At 48.9% G+C, this 21,059-nt stretch overlaps 1 protein-coding gene across 16 annotated transcripts in view; it reads left to right on the top strand.

Annotated features, from left to right (window-relative positions):
- The window catches only part of LOC106574231 (bromodomain adjacent to zinc finger domain protein 2B), an 81,254-nt gene that overhangs the window by 40,882 nt on the left and 19,313 nt on the right, over positions 1–21,059 (top strand). For 15 of the 16 annotated variants that reach the window (XM_014149936.3, XM_014149945.3, XM_014149939.3 and 12 more), the window contains 7 exons: positions 6,395–6,565; positions 16,038–16,247; positions 16,459–16,617; positions 17,450–17,655; positions 18,167–18,391; positions 18,491–19,078; positions 20,311–21,058. In XM_014149936.3, coding sequence (XP_014005411.3) covers positions 6,397–6,565; positions 16,038–16,247; positions 16,459–16,617; positions 17,450–17,655; positions 18,167–18,391; positions 18,491–19,078; positions 20,311–21,058 — 2,305 coding nt within the window. In that variant the 5' untranslated portion in view covers positions 6,395–6,396. The remainder of the gene's footprint in view (positions 1–6,394; positions 6,566–16,037; positions 16,248–16,458; positions 16,618–17,449; positions 17,656–18,166; positions 18,392–18,490; positions 19,079–20,310; position 21,059) is intronic. The other variant, XM_014149938.3, reaches the window with a different exon arrangement.

Raw genomic sequence — 21,059 nt, forward strand, 5'->3', positions numbered from 1 at the left:
AAGACAGCCATGAGTAAACACACACACACACCGTGAAAAGGTAAACAGTGGGGACTGAAATGTTCAAGGTGGGGTGTAGTGAGGGATATACTGGTAATTTCTCAGTCTGGGTCCATGACCTACCTCTCTCTCTCTCTCTCTCTCTCTCTCTCTCTCTCTCTACTGGAAAGTATAAAACGCCAGCAAGAAAACGTCTAGATGGAGCTTTAACCTATTTACAATGACATAGCTTCTAGATCCACGATAAATAAAGAGGCTGAAAGAACGACATGATACGAGCGTCTGCTGAACAGCAGTGAGTATACGTGCTCTGTCCCCAATCTCTCACACTTTACTCTCCGATTTCTGCCGCCCACGTAGTGAAGTGGTGAGGCTAAACGTCCCACATGGCACCCTATTCCCTATACAGTGTACTACTTTTGACCAGAGCCCCACTATATAAGGAATAGGGTCCCGTTTGGGACGCAGCACAGAGCGCTGCTTGCTGCAGGTTGCTCTGCTCTTTGTCGCATTAAGGCCTCTAATTGTGTTGAACAAGGCCGCGGGACACTGGCCATGGCGGGTGCCGGAGACGACACAGGAGCCGCCAGTATCACCAGGCAACCGTCGCACAGCGGAGCCCCAATGGAGCCCAGGGCCGGCTCCAGTTTCACATCGCACACATCCAGCCAATCAGTTTAACCAGTGTGTACAAGACAGGAAGATGCAACTACAGTAGCATTCATATCGGGGCTAATTTTCACCTCATTCACTGTATGGATTTACAAGTGGGTTTTAGGCACTTTATGTTTGAGATGTTCTCTCTGGTGTGATGGGGAAATGACAGAGCTAAGAATAAAGGTGTTTGTTGAATGCGGAGATGTGAGACGAAGAGGCAAAGATAGACACAACACTTGAGGGGATGTAGGGGGAGAGAAACAGAGAGGATAGAAAGAGAGAGGCGGAGGATTCGGGCCGAGAGGCAGGCAGGCAGTGTGTGACTTTGAATAGGGTTAAGACGTGGGAAATAATGCGTGTCCCCTCTCTCGCTCCCCTCCATTAGGGCGAGAGGAGACATTGTGTCCGCACTCTGATTACCGCTGATCCGTGCTGATGACTCTGTTGCCGGATTATCTCTGTTAGCATCGGCCATCTGTTACTGTGGGGGGAGAAGAAAGAGGCCGGGGGGAGAGAGACAGAGAGACGCATGCTACCAGCAAGGGCCTAGCTCAGTCCTCCTCGGAGCATGTAGCCATTTGACACACACACACACACACACACACACACACACACACACACACACACACACACACACACACACACACACACACACACACACACACACACACACACACACTCCTATAGTCTAAGCTCACAAACACACACACTCCTATAGTCTAAGCTCACAAACACACTCACACGCACACGCACACGCACACACACACACGCACTCGCGCACACACACACACACACACACACACACACACACACACACACACACACACACACACACACACACACAGAGAGAGAAGGCCTAGTGTTAGCTTACATATACATACACATGTGCACCCATCATCGTAACTAAATCAGCTAGCTAGTGCATACTTAAGAAGGTAGAGTATTTGTGGCACATGCAAACACACATACAGGCCTCCCCCTCACACACACACACACACTCACACACACAGGCCTCCCCTCTCACACACAGCAGAGAAGAGGAGGAGGGTCTTCTTCCACAATAGCGGGGACATGCAAAGGCTGCTATCGAGGCCACATCCACTCATAAAAACCCAGCTAGCGAGCTGTTTATAGTCCCAGCAGATTTCCTGAAGGGCCATTCTTACCACCATTTGCAGCTTTTTTTGGCAGCTGAATGGTGTGTTGTATATGTGGACGTGACTGTGATTCTGCCGGGGTAACACATCTTATAAATCATTTGGAGGCTATTAGCATAAATCTCTCCTCTCGCAGCATCCGTGGCCTGCTGTTTGGTCTCAACGCAGCTCGCTGATTGGCTCAACGTTACCCGAGTCAAATTAATTTAGCCGTTCACGGAGATTATACCGCCCGCCTTATACCGCCACTGTGCCGCGCCGTTAATTACCTATAAAATCAAGCTAATTCTGATGCTAAATCCATTTTAATTTATCATAATTAAGTCAGGATTGGATCCTTAAATACCTCGGCGGTCCATTATTGTTGCAATCATTGTTTGCTGCATCAGGTGGTGTTCTCTCCCCGCTCCAATTGTATGATTCTTAATAGATTTAATAGTACTAAGTGATCAGTTTGTTGTTGTGGACGTCGGAGTCAAAAGAAGAGGGACAGTCGTTTTGTCTCGTGTGGAGGAGAAGAAGAATCTCTTGTCAGAGATACTGTGGAAGATGAGATGAGGGGGAGGGTTGCTTTTTGTTTTTACCCCAGAAGGAATCGCTTTTTATTTTATTTTAGAGGAAATCAATTCTCTTCACGTCTTGGGGTTTTGACAGGCCGAGGCATAAGTGCAGATATTGAGAAATGACAGGAATGGTTTACACGCCGTCGTTCATCCCTGGTGGGGTTTGTTTCTGCGTTTCCTTCAGACAAAATGCCTTCTCGTTCTCTTCCCCCCCCCCTCTCTCTTTCTCTCGCGCTCTCTCTGTCTGTCTCGTCTCTGAATTGCCATTTGAAATCACACCGAATGATCCGCTCCATTGACTACCTGACACAAAAGAAGCCCCCGTCTCATTTTGTCTGAGAGATGAGCCGTTGTTTTTGCCGTTTTTATCTGCGTTGTAAAACCTGATCTCCATCCAGCCGCTATTGATTGTCACCTGTTTATCTGAGACAATGGTGACGGCAGTGCAATGGCCAACCTAGTATTACATTTGAGCAGAGAGCAAAATGTGTAAGAAAAATATTGATACAGCTTTTCGCAAACCACGGTCATTAAAAACGGAGGTTTATTGCTAAAACATGCGTTTAATAAAGAAGCCACAAAATGCCTAATGAGAAACTGGTCCCTCCCGCTGACCCTTGACCTCTCTGGTAAATACACATGACTGTTTGTGTGTCCCAAATGGCACCCTATTCTCTACACAGTCCACTACCTTTGACCAGGGCCCATAGCACTCTGGTCAAAAGTAGTGCACACCATAGGCAATAGGGTGCAATTGCCACAGCGACAACTGAACCGCAATGGCCGCCCTGCAACAGTCCTCCTCCAGCACCACGCGCAGTAGCCAGGCAGCAGCCAGATCCCCGAGGATTGCAGCAGGTTTTCTTGTCATTTGCCCCCCCCGTCCTCATCAGCGTAGCTCTTGGCTGATACTTGATATTCAGAGGATATCAGCTTTTGTCTCTGAGATCTAATCAGTGTCCCTGCGCCTGCTGCAGAGGAGAGAGAGAGGAGGGGGACTAAGGGAGGCTGTTTATGTGTAATGACACAATATGAAAGGCAGCCTGTAAAACACAATCTGCACACTGCGCTTTTCAAGGGGATTCTCATACCTGGATTAGTGTCAGGTAAAGGGATGGAAACGGAAGGAGAGAGAGGAGAGAGACAGGGGCCGTGTGATATGGGAGAGATTGTGTGCGTGTGTGTGTGCACGTGTGCATGTGTGAGAAAGAGTCTGTGTGTGTGTATGTGAGAGGGTGTGTGTGTGTGTACGCAGGTGCATGTGAGAGAGAGGGTGTGTGTGTGTGTGTTTTGTCTGCCTGAATGTTTGTGTAAGAGAAGGTGGGTAGGAGGAAATAATGGAGTAGAAATAAGCGACAGTGGAATCATCTAACCCTGCCATTGTCTCCCGAGGTTTATTTGAACCAGTAATGCCAGTTCTCTATGAGGCTGTTAATGGGCGGGAATACAGTAGTTCCACAGTGGAGAGAAGCCCATTGGGTCTTAGAGGAGTCTTTGAAAGCCCTCTGTGTGTTTTGTACAAGACTGAAAGAAAGTGGAAGTGTGAAGGCTTTAGTTTGCATGTTAACTACATCCACTGTGAGAGGGAGGACTGTTTTACACTGTGAGAGGGAGGACTGTTTTACACTGTGAGAGGGAGGACTGTTTTACACTGTGAGAGGAAGGACTGTTTTACACTGTGAGAGGGAGGACTGTTTTACACTGTGAGAGGGAGGACTGTTTTACACTGTGAGAGGAAGGACTGTTTTACACTGAGAGGGAGGACCGTTTTACACTGTGAGAGGGAGGACTGTTTTACACTGTGAGAGGAAGGACTGTTTTACACTGTGAGAGGGAGGACCGTTTTACACTGAGAGGGAGGACAGTTTTACACTGTGAGAGGGAGGACAGTTTTACACTGTGAGAGGGAGGACTGTTTTACACTGTGAGAGGGAGGACTGTTTTACACTGTGAGAGGGAGGACTGTTTTACACTGTGAGAGGGAGGACTGTTTTACACTGTGTGTAAAGAGCTGTGAACACTTGTAAATCAAATAGAGCTTCACGCTGCGTGCATGTGTGAACTGTCTGTGTGAGAGAGAGAAAGTGAGTTTGTGTGTGTGTGTGTGTGAGAGAAAGTGAGTTTGTGTGTGTGAGTGTGAGAGAGCGAAAGTGAGTGTGTGTGTGTGAGTGAGAGAAAGTGAGTTTGTGTGTGTGTGTGTGAGTGAGAGAAAGTGAGTTTGTGTGTGTGTGTGTGTGTGTGTGTGTGTGTGTGTGTGTGTGTGTGTGTGTGTGTGTGTGTGTGTGTGTGTGTGTGTGTGTGTGTGTGTGTGTGTGTGTGAGAGAGAGAGAAAGTCTATGTGCGTGTTTTGTCTGCCCAAAATGTCAGACAGCCTCTTCTTTCCCCTCTCCGCTGAACACTTGTCATTTACTATCATGTTAAAGTGATAATGGTCACTAATCCCCCCCCAGATGCCATCCTCCCAGCCCATGAGCTCTGAATGGGAGGTGGGGTGTGTGTGAGGGGGTTGGTGTCCAGGGCTAAATAGAAATATTGTTCCGGGGAAGTGAGATGTGAAAGGGAGAGTGGCGGGAAGCGGGGTGTGTGTGCTGGGGCGCTGGGGGTGTGTAGTGGGGCGCTGGGTGTGTGTAGTGGGGCGCTGGGTGTGTGTGCTGGGTGTGTGTAGTGGGGCGCTGGGTGTGTGTAGTGGGGCGCTGGGTGTGTGCAGCGGGGTGCTGGGTGTGTGTGCTGGGTGTGTGTAGCGGGGCGCTGGGGGTGTGTGCTGGGGCGCTGGGGGTGTGTGCTGGGGGTGTGTGCTGGGGCGCTGGGGGTGTGTGCTGGGGCGCTGGGGGTGTGTGCTGGGTGTGTGTAGTGGGGCGCTGGGGGTGTGTAGCGGGGCGCTGGGGGTGTGTGCTGGGGCGCTGGGGGTGTGTGCTGGGTGTGTGTAGTGGGGCGCTGGGGGTGTGTGCTGGGGGGGTGGGTGCTGGGGCGCTGGGGGTGTGTGCTGGGGGTGTGTGCTGGGTGTGTGCTGGGGCGCTGGGGGTGTGTGCTGGGTGTGTGTAGTGGGGCGCTGGGTGTGTGTAGCGGGGCGCTGGGTGTGTGTGCTGGGGCGCTGGGGGTGTGTGCTGGGTGTGTGTAGTGGGGCGCTGGGGGTGTGTGCTGGGGCGCTGAGTGTGTGTAGCGGGGCGCTGGGGGTGTGTAGTGGGGCGCTGGATGTGTGTAGCGGGGCGCTGGGTGTGTGTAGCGGGGCGCTGGGTGTGTGTAGCGGGGCGCTGGGTGTGTGTGGCGGGGCGCTGGGGGTGTGTGGCGGGGCGCTGGGGGTGTGTGGCGGGGCGCTGAGTGTGTGTAGCGGGGCGCTGGGTGTGTGTAGCGGGGCGTTGGGTGTGCGTGGTGGGGCGCTGGGGGTGTGTGGCGGGGCGCTGGGGGTGTGTGGCGGGTGTGTGGCGGGGTGCTGGGGGTGTGTGGCGGGGCGCTGGGTGTGGGTAGCGGGGCGCTGGGTGTGCGTAGCGGGGCGTTGGGTGTGCGTGGTGGGGCGCTGGGGGTGTGTGGCGGGGCGCTGGGGGTGTGTGGCGGGTGTGTGGCGGGGTGCTGGGGGTGTGTGGCGGGGCGCTGGGGGTGTGTGGCGGGGTGCTGGGGGTGTGTGGCGGGGTGTGTGGCGGGGTGCTGGGGGTGTGTGGCGGGGTGTGTGGCGGGGTGCTGGGGGTGTGTGGTGGGGTGCTGGGGGTGTGTGGCGGGGTGTGTGGCGGGGTGCTGGGGGTGTGTGGCGGGGTGCTGGGGGTGTGTGGCGGGGTGTGTGGCGGGGTGCTGGGGGTGTGTGGCGGGGTGCTGGGGGTGTGTGGCGGGTGTGTGGCGGGGTGCTGGGGGTGTGTGGCGGGGTGTGTGGCGGGGTGCTGGGGGTGTGTGGTGGGGTGCTGGGGGTGTGTGGCGGGGTGTGTGGCGGGGTGCTGGGGGTGTGTGGCGGGGTGCTGGGGGTGTGTGTGTTTCTCTCTTTTCTCTCCTCTGCTTTTGTAACTGTGCTGATTGGATTGTATTTGACAGATATGGAGTCTGGAGAGCGGCTGGCCTCCCCCGCGCCCCCCACCGCTCGCACCTCCTCCCCTGCTGCCTCCTCCTCCTCTTCCTCCTCCTCGTCCTCCCCGGCTCCCCACTCCAAGAGCAGTCTGGCCCCCAGCCCTGCAGCCTCACTGGGATCTACCCTCAGCACCTCTGGTAAGACTGCTTCAACACTCCGCGCCGTGCATCACACACACACACACACCCACACACCCACACACACACCCACACACTGTCAACACCCTGTTGCACATGAGCAAATACACAAAATGCACTATACACTTCCTTAATATGCACACAGAGATGCCGGTTTGAGAGACCGCAGAGAGACCGGTTTACAGAGAGACCGGTTTACAGAGAGACCGGTTTACAGAGAGACCGGTTTACAGAGAGACCGGTTTACAGAGAGACCGGTTTACAGAGAGACCGGTTTACAGAGAGACCGGTTTACAGAGATGTTATATTTCTACTTCCCCATTAATAACCACTGTCTGCACATATAGAATAGAACAACCCTCCATAACTAATGTCAAGCATATTAGCTGTGCACTGTGTAATGAGTAGCCTAGAAACTAAAACCCCTCATGATTCACCTTTTAACTCAAGGTTCTCCTTTTTTCAACACAAGGAAGGATGAGTTTAATGGTTTGCTGACTTCCCCCCAGTATTAATGATGTAGTTATTGTTAGGCCTGTGAAAACACCTTTTCTCCCAGACTCCTCTGACAGCTTGGGTTGCTGCTGAAAAGCTGCTGCATTAATGAAGCCCAAACAATTAGAAAGCCTCTTTTGTTTAATATGGAACACACACGCTCACACACACACACACACACACACGCTCACACACACACACACACACACACACACGCTCACACACACACACACACACACACGCACACACACACGCTCACACACACACACACACACGCTCACACACACACACACACACACACACACACACACGCTCACAAACACACACACAAACACACACACACGCTCACACACACACACGTCTCCTGACAACCTCTTGCTATGTGGCTGCATCACTGATTTGTGTGTGTGTGTGTGCGTGCGTGCGTGCGTGTGTGTCTCAGGCTGTGCCTGCGTGATTTAACATGTCTGTCAGCCACTCAGTGTCTTCGTGCCAGCTCCAAACACCCAGACCCTTTCTCTGCATTCTAATTGTGTTCTCAGAGCCATTATGCAGCAGGAGGCACACACACACACACACACACACACACACACACACACACACACACACACACACACACACACCACACACACACACACACACACACACACACACACACACACACAGGAGTCGACAGATCACACTGACCAGCAAATAGCATGCAAATGTAACACTGCAGTAGTTGTGTTGTCTTTCTCTTTCATGATAAGAAAAGCGACAAAATAAAGCCCCCAGTATTTCTCTCTCTCTCTCTCCTCTCCCCCGTGTTGCTCCAATGAAGCAGCCATTAGGCCGTCTTCTCATGCATTATACATTGCCCGTATCCCTCTGCGCCATAACCTGTTCTCAGATTGTCTAGATAAGTGATTTTGGGCCGAGCGTCAAATGAAATGCTGAGAGGCAGGCTTCTAGCTCTGAAGTTGTGCCGAGCTTGATCAAGCCAAGCAAGAGTTCTTTCATATGAGACGTCTTGTTCCCGCGCGGAGCGGGAGGATTTATATTAATTATGAATTATATATACTATACATATTATATACCTACTGATGGCAAGGGGCGGCAGGGAGCCTAGTGGTTAGAGCGTTGGGCCAGTAACCGAAAGGTTGCTGGATCGAATCCCTGAGGTGACGAGGTAAAAATCTGTCGTTCTGCCCCTGAGCAAAGCTGTTAACACACTGTTCCCTGGTAGGCCGTCATTGTAAATAAGAATTTGTTCTTAACTGACTTGCCTAGTTAAATAAAAATGTTGAGTGCAGAACCTCCCACCACCAGCAAATCCCCAATTGTTAGTCTACATTGTTTCAGGCCTGCTGGTTAAATTGCTTTTACATGTAGTTCGTTCCAGCGTTATGTTTTGGTTTCATGCATTGCTGTAGTTTTTCATTTCTCATAGCGTGACGTAGAGTACTCGTTCAACACGCTCTTAAAGCTATTGGAACGTGATGGAGAAGGTAAATTCATCTTCCTGCCACCTACACTAGTCACAATTAAAGGAATAGCCACTCTGTGTTAATGGGACATGTGACATCAGATTCGGTAACTAGGAGCCATTTTAACAGTAATAACACTCCTCTATTGTCATATGAAAGCCGTTGGAACTATTTGTTGTCGTGGCGGATTCTTGTCACAGAGGTATCAGCAGATCAGAGAGAGAGGAATTAATTCAAGGTCTTTTGCCAACCTGCCAATACTACTTGAGAAAAACATTGAAGAAATCTCAGATGAGCAAGAACAGTGGTGGAAGGAGATGGGGGAGGAGGGGGGGGGGGGGGGGGGGGGGGGCATGCAGTGTGTCATTGATGAGGATATCACTTTGAAAAAGCACGGGCGCATGTAGAACTCTTTCCTACTGGGATCGGCTCACGGATGCAATTAACTTTAAATCTGTCCATGGAAATTTGATTGACTGCAACAAACAACAAATTAATCCCCCTTCGGCTAGCATCCTCCGAACACGGGGGGAAAAAAGGCCCGGCGCTTTTTTAGAATGCAGTTGTGTTTGTCAGAGAGAGTGGAGGAGGAGGGTGGAGGAAAGTGAGAGAGAGAGAGGATATCAGGTAATCCTGTATTTCTGCTCGGTTGCTCGCTTCTCTCCAAATTTCTGATTTAATTATTCTCCAGCTGGAAGCGCATTAATATTGAAAAGGCATTTGCAGATGTCACTCTGTTGCTCGGGGAAGGTCGGTCGAGGCGAGAGTGACAGGCGGGGTTTTGGCGGGAGGGAGACGCGACGGAAGTGGCTGCTTGCTGCTGGCCTTTCGGGGGTTGTGTTTTGTATTTTCAGTCATTTGTCTCCGTATCCGCTAGCTGACTTTGGCAAGGCAAGGCACTCCATATTCAGCATATTGTAATGAAGTACACAAGGTATTTCTCTCCTCTGTCGTGGTGCAGCAGACTGCGAAGACTGGGGCCTTGAAGCCAGCTCAAAGGGCATTTTCTCATGTGTCGCCAACACCACTCTGCCTCTGGCACGCTGGCTGGCACTCATTGTTTCCCTCCCCACCTCCCACTGAGCATTTGAACTCCGCTTCCCACATGCAAATAAACCTTTTTATTAACCTATTATGATTTTGAAGATATCTTCCTCAATCTCCGTGGATTCCACATTACTGGTTTACAATATGGAGATAGCATTTAGGCCATTTTAGGAATCTGGCTCAAGGGAAATTACACCTTTACATTTCATTAGTCCTGAATTGCTGTTGAAAAGATGCTCCCAGTATTAGGCCTATAGTGCCCTTGTGCGTTTTATGATATTGTAGGTACACAGTCCGGCCTAATGTCGAAGAGTTGGAACGTGAACCCTTTCCTCTCTTCTGTAAGTGAGAGCTTCTAATTAAAAAAATGAATGTCTCCAGAAATAAGTCTCTCACTGTTACCGCCTGTTATAGACCCCCCTCAGCTCCCAGCTGTGCTCTGGACACCATATGTGAATTGATTGCCCCTCATCTATCTTCAGAGTTTGTTCTGTTAGGTGACCTAAACTGGGATATGCTTAAAACCTCTTAGCGGAACGCCTCATCAATATCCAATGGTAGGGCCTGGCGCGAAATACGAAAAACCTTAAAAATGCTATAATTTCAATTTCTCAAACATATGACTATTTTACACCATTTAAAAGATAAGACTCTCCTTTATCTAACCACATTTTCCGATTTCAAAAAGGCTTTACAGCGAAAGCAAAACATTAGATTATGTCAGGAGAGTACCCAGACAGAAATAATCACACACCCATTTTTCAAGCTAGCATATATGTCACAAAAACCAAAACCACAGCTAAATGCAGCACTAACCTTTGATGATCTTCATCAGATGAGACTCCTAGGACATTATGTTATACAATACATGCATGTTTTGTTCAATCAAGTTCATATTTATATCAAAAACCAGCTTTTTACATTAGCATGTTTTGTTCAGAACTAGCAAACTTCCGGTGAATTTACTAAATTACTCATGATTAACGTTGACAAAAAACATAACAATTATTTTAAGAATTATAGATACAGAACTCCTTTATGCAATCGCGGTGTCAGATTTTAAAATAGCTTTTCGGTGAAAGCACATTTTGCAATATTCTGAGTAGATAGCCCGGCCATCACGGCTAGCTAATTTGACACCCACCAAGTTTGGCCCTCACCAAACTCAGATTTACTATAAGAACAATTGGATTACCTTTGCTGTTCTTCGTCAGAATGCACTCCCAGGACTTCTACTTCAACAACAAATGTTGTTTTGGTTCGAAATAATCCATAGTTATATCCAAATAGCTCCGTTTTGTTCATGCGTTCAAGTCACTATCCGAAGGGTGATGCGCCGGCGCGTTTCGTGACAAAACATTTCAAAATATTCCATTACCGTACTTCGAAGCATGTCAAACGCTGTTTAAAATAAATTTTTATGCGATTTTTCTCGTAAAATAGCGATAATATTCCAACCGGGCGACGACGTATTCGTTCAAACACTGAAAGAAAAAAATGGAGCTCGTCTCGTGCACGAGCGCCTCAGTGTCATTGTTCCCAGAAAGACCACTCACCAAAACCCCTGATGTTTTTCGCCCAGAGACTGCAGAGCTATCATTCCACTTTCTGGCGCCTTCCTAGAGCCAATGAAAGCCTTAGAAAATGTCACGTTACAGCACAGAGGCTGTATTTTTGATAGAGAGGCCATAGAAGGACAAGAAATGGTCAGACAGGGCACTTCCCGTATAGAATCTTCTCAGGTTTTGGCCTGCCATATGAGTTATGTTATACTCACAGACACCATTCAAACAGTTTTAGAAACTTTAGAGTGTTTTCTATCCAAATCTACTACTATTACTATCTACTACTACTATTATATGCATATTCTACTTTCTGGGCAGGAGTAGTAACCAGATTAAATCGGGTACGTTTTTTATCCGGCCGTGAAAATACTGCCCCCTATCCCAAACAGGTTAACACCCCGGCAGTCCTACAATCTAAGCTAGATGCCATCAATCTCACACACATTATCAAGGAACCCACAATCCGTAAACATGGGCACCTTCATAGATATTATCCTGACCAACTTGCCCTCCAAATACACCTCTGCTGTTTTCAATCAGGATCTCAGTGATCACTGCCTCATTGCCTGCATCCGCGATGGGTCTGCGGTCGAACGACCACCCCTCATCACTGTGAAACGGTCCCTAAAACACTTCTGCGAGCAGGCCTTTCTAATCGACCTGGCTCGGGTATCCTGGAAGGATATCGACCTCATCCCGTCAGTCGAGGATGCCTGGTCCTTCTTTAAAAGTAATTTCCTCACCATCTTAAATAAGCATGCCCCTTTCAAAAAATGTTGAACTAAGAACAGATATAGCCCTTGGTTCACTCCAGACCTGACTGCCCTCGACCAGCACAAAAACATCCTGTAGTGGACTGCAATAGCATCGAATACTCCCCGCAATATGCAACTGTTCAGGGAAGTCAGGAACCAATACACGCAGTCAGTCAGGAAAGCAAAGGCTAGGTTTTTCAAACAGAAATTTGCATCCTGTAGCTCTAATTCCAAAAAGTTTTGGGACACTGTAAAGTCCATGGAGAACAAGAGCACCTCCTCCCAGCTGCCCACACCACTGAAGCTAGGTAACACTGTCACCACCAATAAAACCACGATAATCGAGAATTTCAATAAGCATTTCTCTACATCTGGCCATGCCTTCCTCCTGGCTACCACAACCCCGGCCAACAGCTCTGCACCCCCCGCAGCTACTTGCCCAAGCTTCCCCAGCTTCTCCTTCACCCAAATCCAGATAGCAGATGTTCTGAAAGAGCTGCAAAACCTGGACCCATACAAATCAGCTGGGCTAGACAATCTGGACCCTCTCTTTCTAAAATTATCCGCCGCCATTGTTGCAACCCCTATTACCAGTCTGTTCAACCTCTCTTTCGTATCGTCCGAGATCCCTAAAGATTGGAAATCTGCCGCGGTCATCCCCCTCTTCAAAGGGGGAGACACTCTAGACCCAAACTGTTATAGACCTATATCCATCCTGCCCTGCCTTTCTAAAGTCTTTGAAAGCCAAGTTAATAACCAGATCACTGACCATTTCGAAACCCACCGTACCTTCTCCGCTGTGCAATCTGGTTTCCGAGCTGGTCACGGGTGCACCTCAGCCACGCTCAAGGTACTAAACGATATCATAACTGCCATCGATAAAAGATTGTACTGTGCAGCCTTCTTCATCGACCTGGCCAAGGCTTTCGACTCTGTCAATCACCGTATTCTTATTGGCAGACTCAACAGCCTTGGTTTCTCAAATGACTGCCTCGCCTGGTTCACCAACTACTTATCAGATAGAGTCAAATCGGAGGGCATGTTGTCCGGACCTCTGGCAGTCTCTATGGGGGTACCACAGGGCTCAATTCTCGGGCCGACTCTTTTCTCTGTATATATATATCAACGATGTCGCTCTTGCTGCGGGTGATTCCCTGATCCACCTCTACGCAGACGACACCATTCTGTATACATCTGGCCCTTCTTTGGACACTGTCTTAACAAACCTCCAAACGAGCTTCAATGCCATAAAACACTCCTTCCGTGGCCTCCAACTGCTCTTAAACACTAGTAAAACCAAATGCATGCTTTTCAACCGTTCGCTGCCCACACCCGCCCGCCCGACTAGCATCACTACTCTGGACGGTTCTGACTTAGCTAGGTATTTGTAGTTGTCCACATATTCTATCTGGCTAGACTGTAAACTCTCCTTCCAGACTCATATTAAACATCTCCAATCCAAAATTAAATCTAGAATCGGCATTCTATTCTGCAACAAAGCCTCTTTCACTCACGCCGCCAAACATACCCTTGTAAAACTGACTATGCTACCGATCCTCGACTTCGGCGATGTCATTTACAAAATAGCCTCCAACACTATACTCAGCAAACTGGATGCAGTCTATCACAGTGCCATCCGTTTTGTTACCAAAGCCACATATACCACCAACCACTGTGACCTGTATGCTCTAATCGACTGGCCCTCGCTACATATTCGTCGCCAGACCCACTAACTCCAGGTCATCTATAAGTCTTTGCTAGGTAAAGCTCCGCTTTATCTCAGCTCACTGGTCACGATAACAACACCCACCCTTAGCACGCACTCCAGCAGGTATATCTCACTGGTCATCCCCAAAGCCAACACCTCCTTTGGCCGCCTTTCCTTCCAGTTGCCTGCTGCCAATGACTGGAACGAATTGCAAAAATCGCTGAAGCTGGAGACTTATATTTCCCTCACAAACGTTAAACATCAGCTATCTGTACATAGCCCATCTGTAAATAGCCCATCCAATCTACCTACCTCATCCCCATATTGTTTTTATTTACTTTTCTACTCTTCTGCACACCAGTATTTCTACTTGCACATCTATCATTCCAGTGTTAATTTGCTAAATTGTAATTACTTGCTACTATGGCCTATTTATTGCCTTACCTCCTCACGCCATTTGTACACACTGTATATAGACTTTCTTTTTTTTCTATTGTATTATTGACTATGTTTGTTTATTCCATGTGTAACTGTGTTGTTGTTTGTGTTGCACTGCTTTGCTTTGTCTTGGCCAGGCCGCAGTTGTAAATGAGAACTTGTTCTCAACTAGCCTACCTGGTTAAATCAAGGTGAAAAAAAAAAGAAAGATAATGTAATTGTAACTCAGGCTTAATCAACCAGACAGTTATGTTATGTAATGTAATATGATGTTATATGGGCATTTTAATTCGATTCCCTTGATCATCTCAGCAATTTAGCCTCTACATTGTATTTTCACTTCATGCTCCCATCACTATATTGTTGATTATATGTTTTAGGGCACGCAAAATGGAAGTGCTTTAGCTTAGGCCTAATTATGTTTAGTTTTAGTTTTTTTCTCACTCATGACAGCCAGATAGGCAGGTGCAAATGTTCTGGTTCTTTTCTGTGCGTCTCAACTCCATCATCTGATTCTGTAGAATTTGGGGGCATCACACTCACACAGCACTCACTGGGCGTGTTGTAGGTTGACATTTTCACAAGCTCAGTGAATAACACTTTACATCGCCTGTCATCACTTTTTATGCATACATATTACCTGGCTCAAAGAGAGCTAGGCTTCGCCCCGCCGCAGCCTCCCTCCCTCTACCAGCCCCTCTCTTTCTCTCTTTTTCTCACCCTCCTGTAATGGAAATTGAATTTGCATGAAATATGCTCAGACCAAATTGCATCTGACTGTGCGAGGAGACAATGTGCTCCGGTTGCCCTGCCAGAAATGATTGTACTCAGGTTTAGGGGAAAGCTTGATGACGACATATTCCTCTCTTTTTTTGGGGGGGGGGGGGGGGGGGGGGGGCAGTGTGCTGCTGAAATTTAAGTCAAAAAAGGTTTGGAGGAAAGTATTAGGAACAGGCTCTATCACAGGTACCCCTCTCAAACACCACACCACTGACGTATTGAAGGACCGCGACTCGCTTGTTATTCGGTCTACCACTGATTTAGCCTATTTGAGCTCGTTTAATTTGCGTGGTGGCGGACATAATGGAGTAGCGAGGAAGGATCAGTGCTATACAGTACCTGCAGAAACACTTCAACTACACTCCCAGCTGTCCAAATGTCCCGCTGCTCAGCCCGCATCCGTTTCAAGTTTGTTGGTAAAAACATTTTTTTTTAATACTTATGCAAATTTCTCGCATTTAATTTTTTATTATCTGCCCCTAAGAACGTTCTCTTTGTAGCCTAATTTAACAAATCAGCTCCTCGTCAGAAAATATAATCTGAATTGTCGACTGCGATCGCTCTTTTTGTCTTCTTCTCTCTCTCCCCTACTGAAGTACAGCCTAGAACTCCGTCTATCTAGAACATGCATGATGCGCATCTCCCCTCTGAGTAGTGTCTCCGTCTCAGTCACTCCGATCTGAGCTGCTCTGTTCTGTGTTTGCACAAGCATGTGTAATCCTGTTAAACTCCAATCCAGGGCAATCTTTGTCCTTTACGCTGCTAATGTCTTGTTGAATATACATAAAATATCATCTTACCCAGCAGAAAACCTGTAGGGGGAGAGGAGAAAACGTCATTAAACTTTAACACACAGAAGGGATGAATACCTAGGAAGCCAGCGAGTCAGGGTATTTCGAGGCCACGGCAAACCCTTGAGTCATCTCAGAATTCAATTCAGTTTATTTATACCCCAAACAGAAGCACACCGCTGATCAAATCAAATGTTATTCGTCACATGGTTTGTAAACAACAGGTGTGGACTAACAGTGATATGCTGACTCAGGGCCCTTCCCAACAACACAGAGAGAAAGAAAATAGAGAAATAATAGAAAAGTCAAACACGTAATAATAGATACACAGTGAGTAATGTGACAACTGCTGATGTGACTACTGAAGTAAAAATGACTTAATAAGTACATTTGATTTATTATTTTTGTTGTACTGTTTGTCCATCAGGTCGTTTGTATGGGGCGATGAGCGACCAGCAGCCCTACACGTTGTCAAGTGCCTTCCCCCTGGTCAGCCACCCAGCCTTCGGCCTGTACACCACCAGCTCAGGACGCCCAGAGTTTGGAGGCCTGGGGTCGTTGGGGTCCCTGGGTTCTCTGGGGTCCTTGGGGATGTCTGCTGCCCTGGCCGCACACCCCCAGCTGGGAGCTCTGACAGGTAAGAGTAGGGGCCCATGACTGAGTCCAGGAGATTTACTTGACCTGAACAGCAGATGGATGAAACATCATGACTAATCAGTATTTAAGCGTGTGCTAACTTCTAATACTCTTTATGCGATTGTAATTGATATACAGTACTGAACTTAGTGGATGAGACAGAATGGCACTGACATGTCGATGTCCTCCTCCTTGTCCTCTCTCTTCATCAGAATGGTGGCGAGCAGCAGAGGCCCACAGTAGGGGGGCAGCAGCCTTCCTCCCCCCGTTCCTGGGCCTCCCCACAATGTTCACCCCCCACATCCAGCAGAACCACAGCCCCCTGCAAGCCCCCTCCAGGACCCCCAGCAAAAACGGACAGACCCCCAAAGGTACAGCTACGCCCATCCTTCTTACCTGGAACCTTTCCAAGTGCTTCATTCTGACCTAGCTAACTATACAGATAATAACAACTTAGAACAACGGTGATAATTGCCACACTTCCTGTGCTCATAAGGGGAAAATCTGTATTTTATTGTACATGTATATTGGCACAGAGTGTGAAGAAGCTTCTCACACCTGTTCAAAAGCAGCAAATGATTTTACCGCCAGGAAATAAAAGGTACCCTTAAGAGGGTGAGGTATTTAAAGCGCAACGTTTTTTTTACCCCTCTGGCAATTGCGAGAGATGTGAATGAATTAATCATTCCTGTAAGCAGGTGGTGGAAACTGTTCACAGGGATTAAGTGAGAGGCTCCCTAGTCTCGGCAGTCTCCGGCTCCGTGATGAGATTTCTCCCGTCGAGAACCTTATAATGACTTCCAGTCTCAGTTAATGGCGTATGTGCAGGCTTTTTTTCTTCTTCTCTCTATCTTTTTCTCCCTCTCCCTCTCCCTCTCTCTCTCTTTCTTTCTCACACACTCTCGCTCTCTGTCTCTGTCTCTCTCTCTGTACCCTTTCTCTCTTAATCTGCTTTTTTCATTTGATGCTATCTTTTAATTTATCTTTTATTATGTAAACCACTCATGTTGTGCTCACGCCGTGTTCAGCATGCCTAAATGAGATACGCGTTAAATCAATATTTTCGTAAGGCTTTTTATTCTCTTCCGCATTCAGAAGAACCCCAGCTATTTCATTAGCGTTTTTACTCGCAATGTCTCGTCGCTCAGAGGAGATGAAGATGTTATGTAACGGTGTGCTGTGCCTCTTTTCGTGCGATTTCAGGGGTGAACGGGGCAGTGAACGGAAGCGGGGTATCCTCCCCAACCATGCAGGGGTCTTACTCCATGAACGCGTCCCCATCCCTGGGTGCCTCCCAGGCTGTTAAGGGCCCCAACTCCAAGGCCAGGGGCCCCAGGAGCAGCCCTCACAGCCAGAGCCACACAGCAGAGCTACAGCAGGAGAAAGTACCCCGCAAACCTAAAGACAAGGTCAGCTCAATGATGTAGTGGCTCTAGATTACTGATGACAACGTTGCGGAAATGATGCGCGCACACCGACGTGGCCGGAAGCCGCGTTGTTATGATTCTGAACGCTCAGATAGCTAGCAACGATGGCAAGAAGCTGCTCGTTTCAGCTCGTTGCATCTTGTTATTGATACCATGTCTTGTTTTGAGGTGTTTTGACGGATTCCATGTCCATGCTAATATTGCAAAGAAATCGATAGTGCTCATTATACAATTGTATAATTTGGAGATGAAATATAGTTGACATGTTGTTAACAGTCTAAGCCAGCTCTGTCTGTTTTGCCCCATAGTTGTGCATTTGTTGGTTTTGTTGCTAAAAGCTAACCTGTCTATAGCTATAGTAAAGCCTGAAGTATTTGACTTGGGGTCTATTTTGGACGTTTAAGTTTTCCATTTCCAGTTTAGAAACAAAAAGCAAATGGTTAAAATGTACACTGGGTGCTTTATTGATTGTCAGCTCTCTGCCTTAATGCAGAAGCCCAGTAAAAAGCCAGCAGAGGTCGCTGGGGTCAGTGACAGCGAATCAGGCTCTTCCTCGGACAGCTCCAGCGACGGAGCCATCAGCAGCGACCTGGAGGACCTCGGAGGGGAAGAGGACGACGACGATGATGACGACGATGATGATGAGGATGAGGAAGAGGAGGGAAAGAGCGAGGCGTGGAACTCTGAGAAGGCGAGGCGGACAAAGAAAAAAATTAAGGTACAGTGATAGTGAATAGTACTGGTAGTGTATAGCTACTTATGTCTGTGATGTGCTCCGAGGTGAGCTAACATTGGGCTTCCTCTCCTCCCTCTCCAGATCGGGACACTAAGCTCGGGCATGAAGGAGGCCCAAGACAATAGGAACAGCCTGACCCACAGCCTACCCTCCGACCCCCCCACCCTGGTCCCCTCACAGCACTCCCCTCCTACCCTGTCCCAGAGCTCCCCCCTGTCCCTCCAGACCTCCCGGCCCAGGGAGGAGGGTCTCCAGCAGCACCTCAGTGTCATCCAGTCCACGGGCCTAACAGCCAGCTCCAAGCCCCTGGCCCTCCTCACCCAACCCCGCAGGGAAACCTCCCCATCACCCGTCTCTGCCTCTCCAATCCCCCTCATCACCTCCCCCAAAGGACGCACCACAGCCTCCCCCAAGCCGCCCAAGCTCCTGCCCTCCTCGCCGCAGCACCCGCCCCTGTCCCTCTGCTCTTCCTCCAAGCCCCTGTCGGTGCCCTCCGTGGCCCGCTCCGTACCCTTGTCCCCCTCGCCTCAATCCTTCCCTCTCCTCACGTCGCCCATGGCCAACTCCCAGCAGCCCAAGCCTCTGAAGACACCTGGCAGTGGGAAGGCTAGTAAGAGGAAGTTGCTGGAGGAATCACTCTCTCAGATCAACGAATTCAGGCTCAAACAGGTTGGTCCACTGTCCTCTCTGCCCAGCCACAAGCAAGGAGTATGGTACCAAGAGTATCAAGTATGACTTGCCTAGTTAAATAAAAGTTAAATTAAATAAATACAAGTTTTAAAAAATCCCAGTATTCACACAGTAGCTCTTTTTCCCATGGTCAAATAATACCACAGATTGGTTACTGGCTAGTTTAGCTTTTCACCTAATTTGGATAATCTAAAAGCGGTCGAACATGAAGCGGTTTCTCCTTTCACAGTTAGGTTGTTCGTAATTCATGGTAACACTGTAGATGAGCTGCAGTAAGAGGGCTGCTTCCAGCCAGAGGGAGTCAGAGAGGGAAGTGGGAATCCTGTCTGAGTCATTTGATTGGGTGTCCTGCTGTGCTGCTCAGCCTGTAAACCAAAAGGTCAACCAAAAGGTCAATGCTTTTGGCCTCATTACCTCAGCAAAGCAGACGGCACATATAGTTACAGTATGTATTTATTACTGTTTTACTCTCCATTTAATACATTCACAACTAGATAGAACATATACATATTTATCACCTTTTACAGTGCATTGTGGACCTCTCGCATGTTGTCGAAATGGTAATTGAAATAGTAGTTAATTGATGAAGCTAATTCCTATGGCTCCAGCCCGCTAGAATTGGAAATCTAGCCTTTTCCCCTGTTCCATTTTACCGGTGGAGAGGTTATGTTTTAACCAAAGGACTCTGCATTCCCCCAGTGGCTCAGGAACTGTTACTGTATTACATGGTCTGTGAAATTGATTTGTTTCACTTGATATCACATCTAGTTGAATGTACATGTCGAAGCCCTAACCTGTGTTTGCTGAAACACGGTGCAACGCCAAACGTGACTGTTGTTCTATAAAATCTGCCATTATGCTGTTTAAAGTAAAACACAGATGCGTGACGCTAACACTTTTCACAGACTCATAACTGTAGTAAATTAAGTGAGATACGGGAACTGGAAGCCGCTTTTCAGCAGCTTTACTCTTTACTTAGTACAATGCCTGTGGTTATTGCCATGTTATATGCCATTGTCTCCAGGCTTCTGTCCTAGGCACAGTGAGACAGTGAGCCAGGCATTGTGCTTCATCACCAGCTTGAACAATCAACGTAGATGTAAATTGACAGCTGGCACAATTATGCTGTTTTCTCTTTTCTTTTCCCTTGTTTTATCCCCCTCCCTCCTTCCCACCCTCCCTCCTTCCCTCCCGCCCTCCCTCCGTTCCAGTCTTTACTCTCGCAAGGCCAGACGTTCCCGGCGGCGCAGCCCAAGAAGCAGCAGGGTCACAAAACCTCTCGGAAGGCTGCTGGGGTGACGTCATCCTCCTTGCCGCCCCCCAAGCTGTCCTCCTCGGAGAGTCCGGGTGGCGGTGGCAGAAGCACCAAGTTGCCCCCTGCTCCCCTCCCCCCTCCCCCCCAGAACAACCACTCCAACCTCTTCCTGTCCAGCGCTCTCCTGGGCCTGGCTGCCCACCCCAACGGAGTCATCCAAAGCACCACCGCTCAGGACGCACCGCTAGCCCTCATCACCAAGCCCCGCAAGGACTCCAACAAGGACCTCTCTGGGGCAGGGGCGTCCCTCTCGCTGCCCGTCAACCTCAGCACCGGCGGAAGGGTCCACTTGGCCTCCTCTCAGGGCCCCCCGGCGCGGCCCGCTACCTCACCCTCACCGGCCACGGCCCGGGGCCCCAGGAAGATCAAGGCCCCCAAGGCCCCTAAGCTCCAGGCCCCTAACCTCCCGGTTCAGGCCCATGCTCTGGCCCCCATGGCAGCCTGGAAGGGCCTCTCTCAGAGTCACCTGGTGCAGTCTCTGGTGGACCTGTTCAGAGGGGCCGAGGCCGGCCTCCCAGGTCTCCCCGGTCTCCCTAGCAGCAAGGACTCGGATGACTCTGTTGAGGATGACGACGACGACGATGATGATGATGACCTGGATGATTTGGAGGATGATGAGGAGGACTCGGATGACAGCTTGTCAGG

Source organism: Salmo salar, chromosome 16 (assembly GCF_965601325.2).
Source record: "Salmo salar chromosome 16, fSalSal1, whole genome shotgun sequence".
In the NCBI taxonomy this organism is placed as follows: Eukaryota; Metazoa; Chordata; class Actinopteri; order Salmoniformes; family Salmonidae; genus Salmo; species Salmo salar.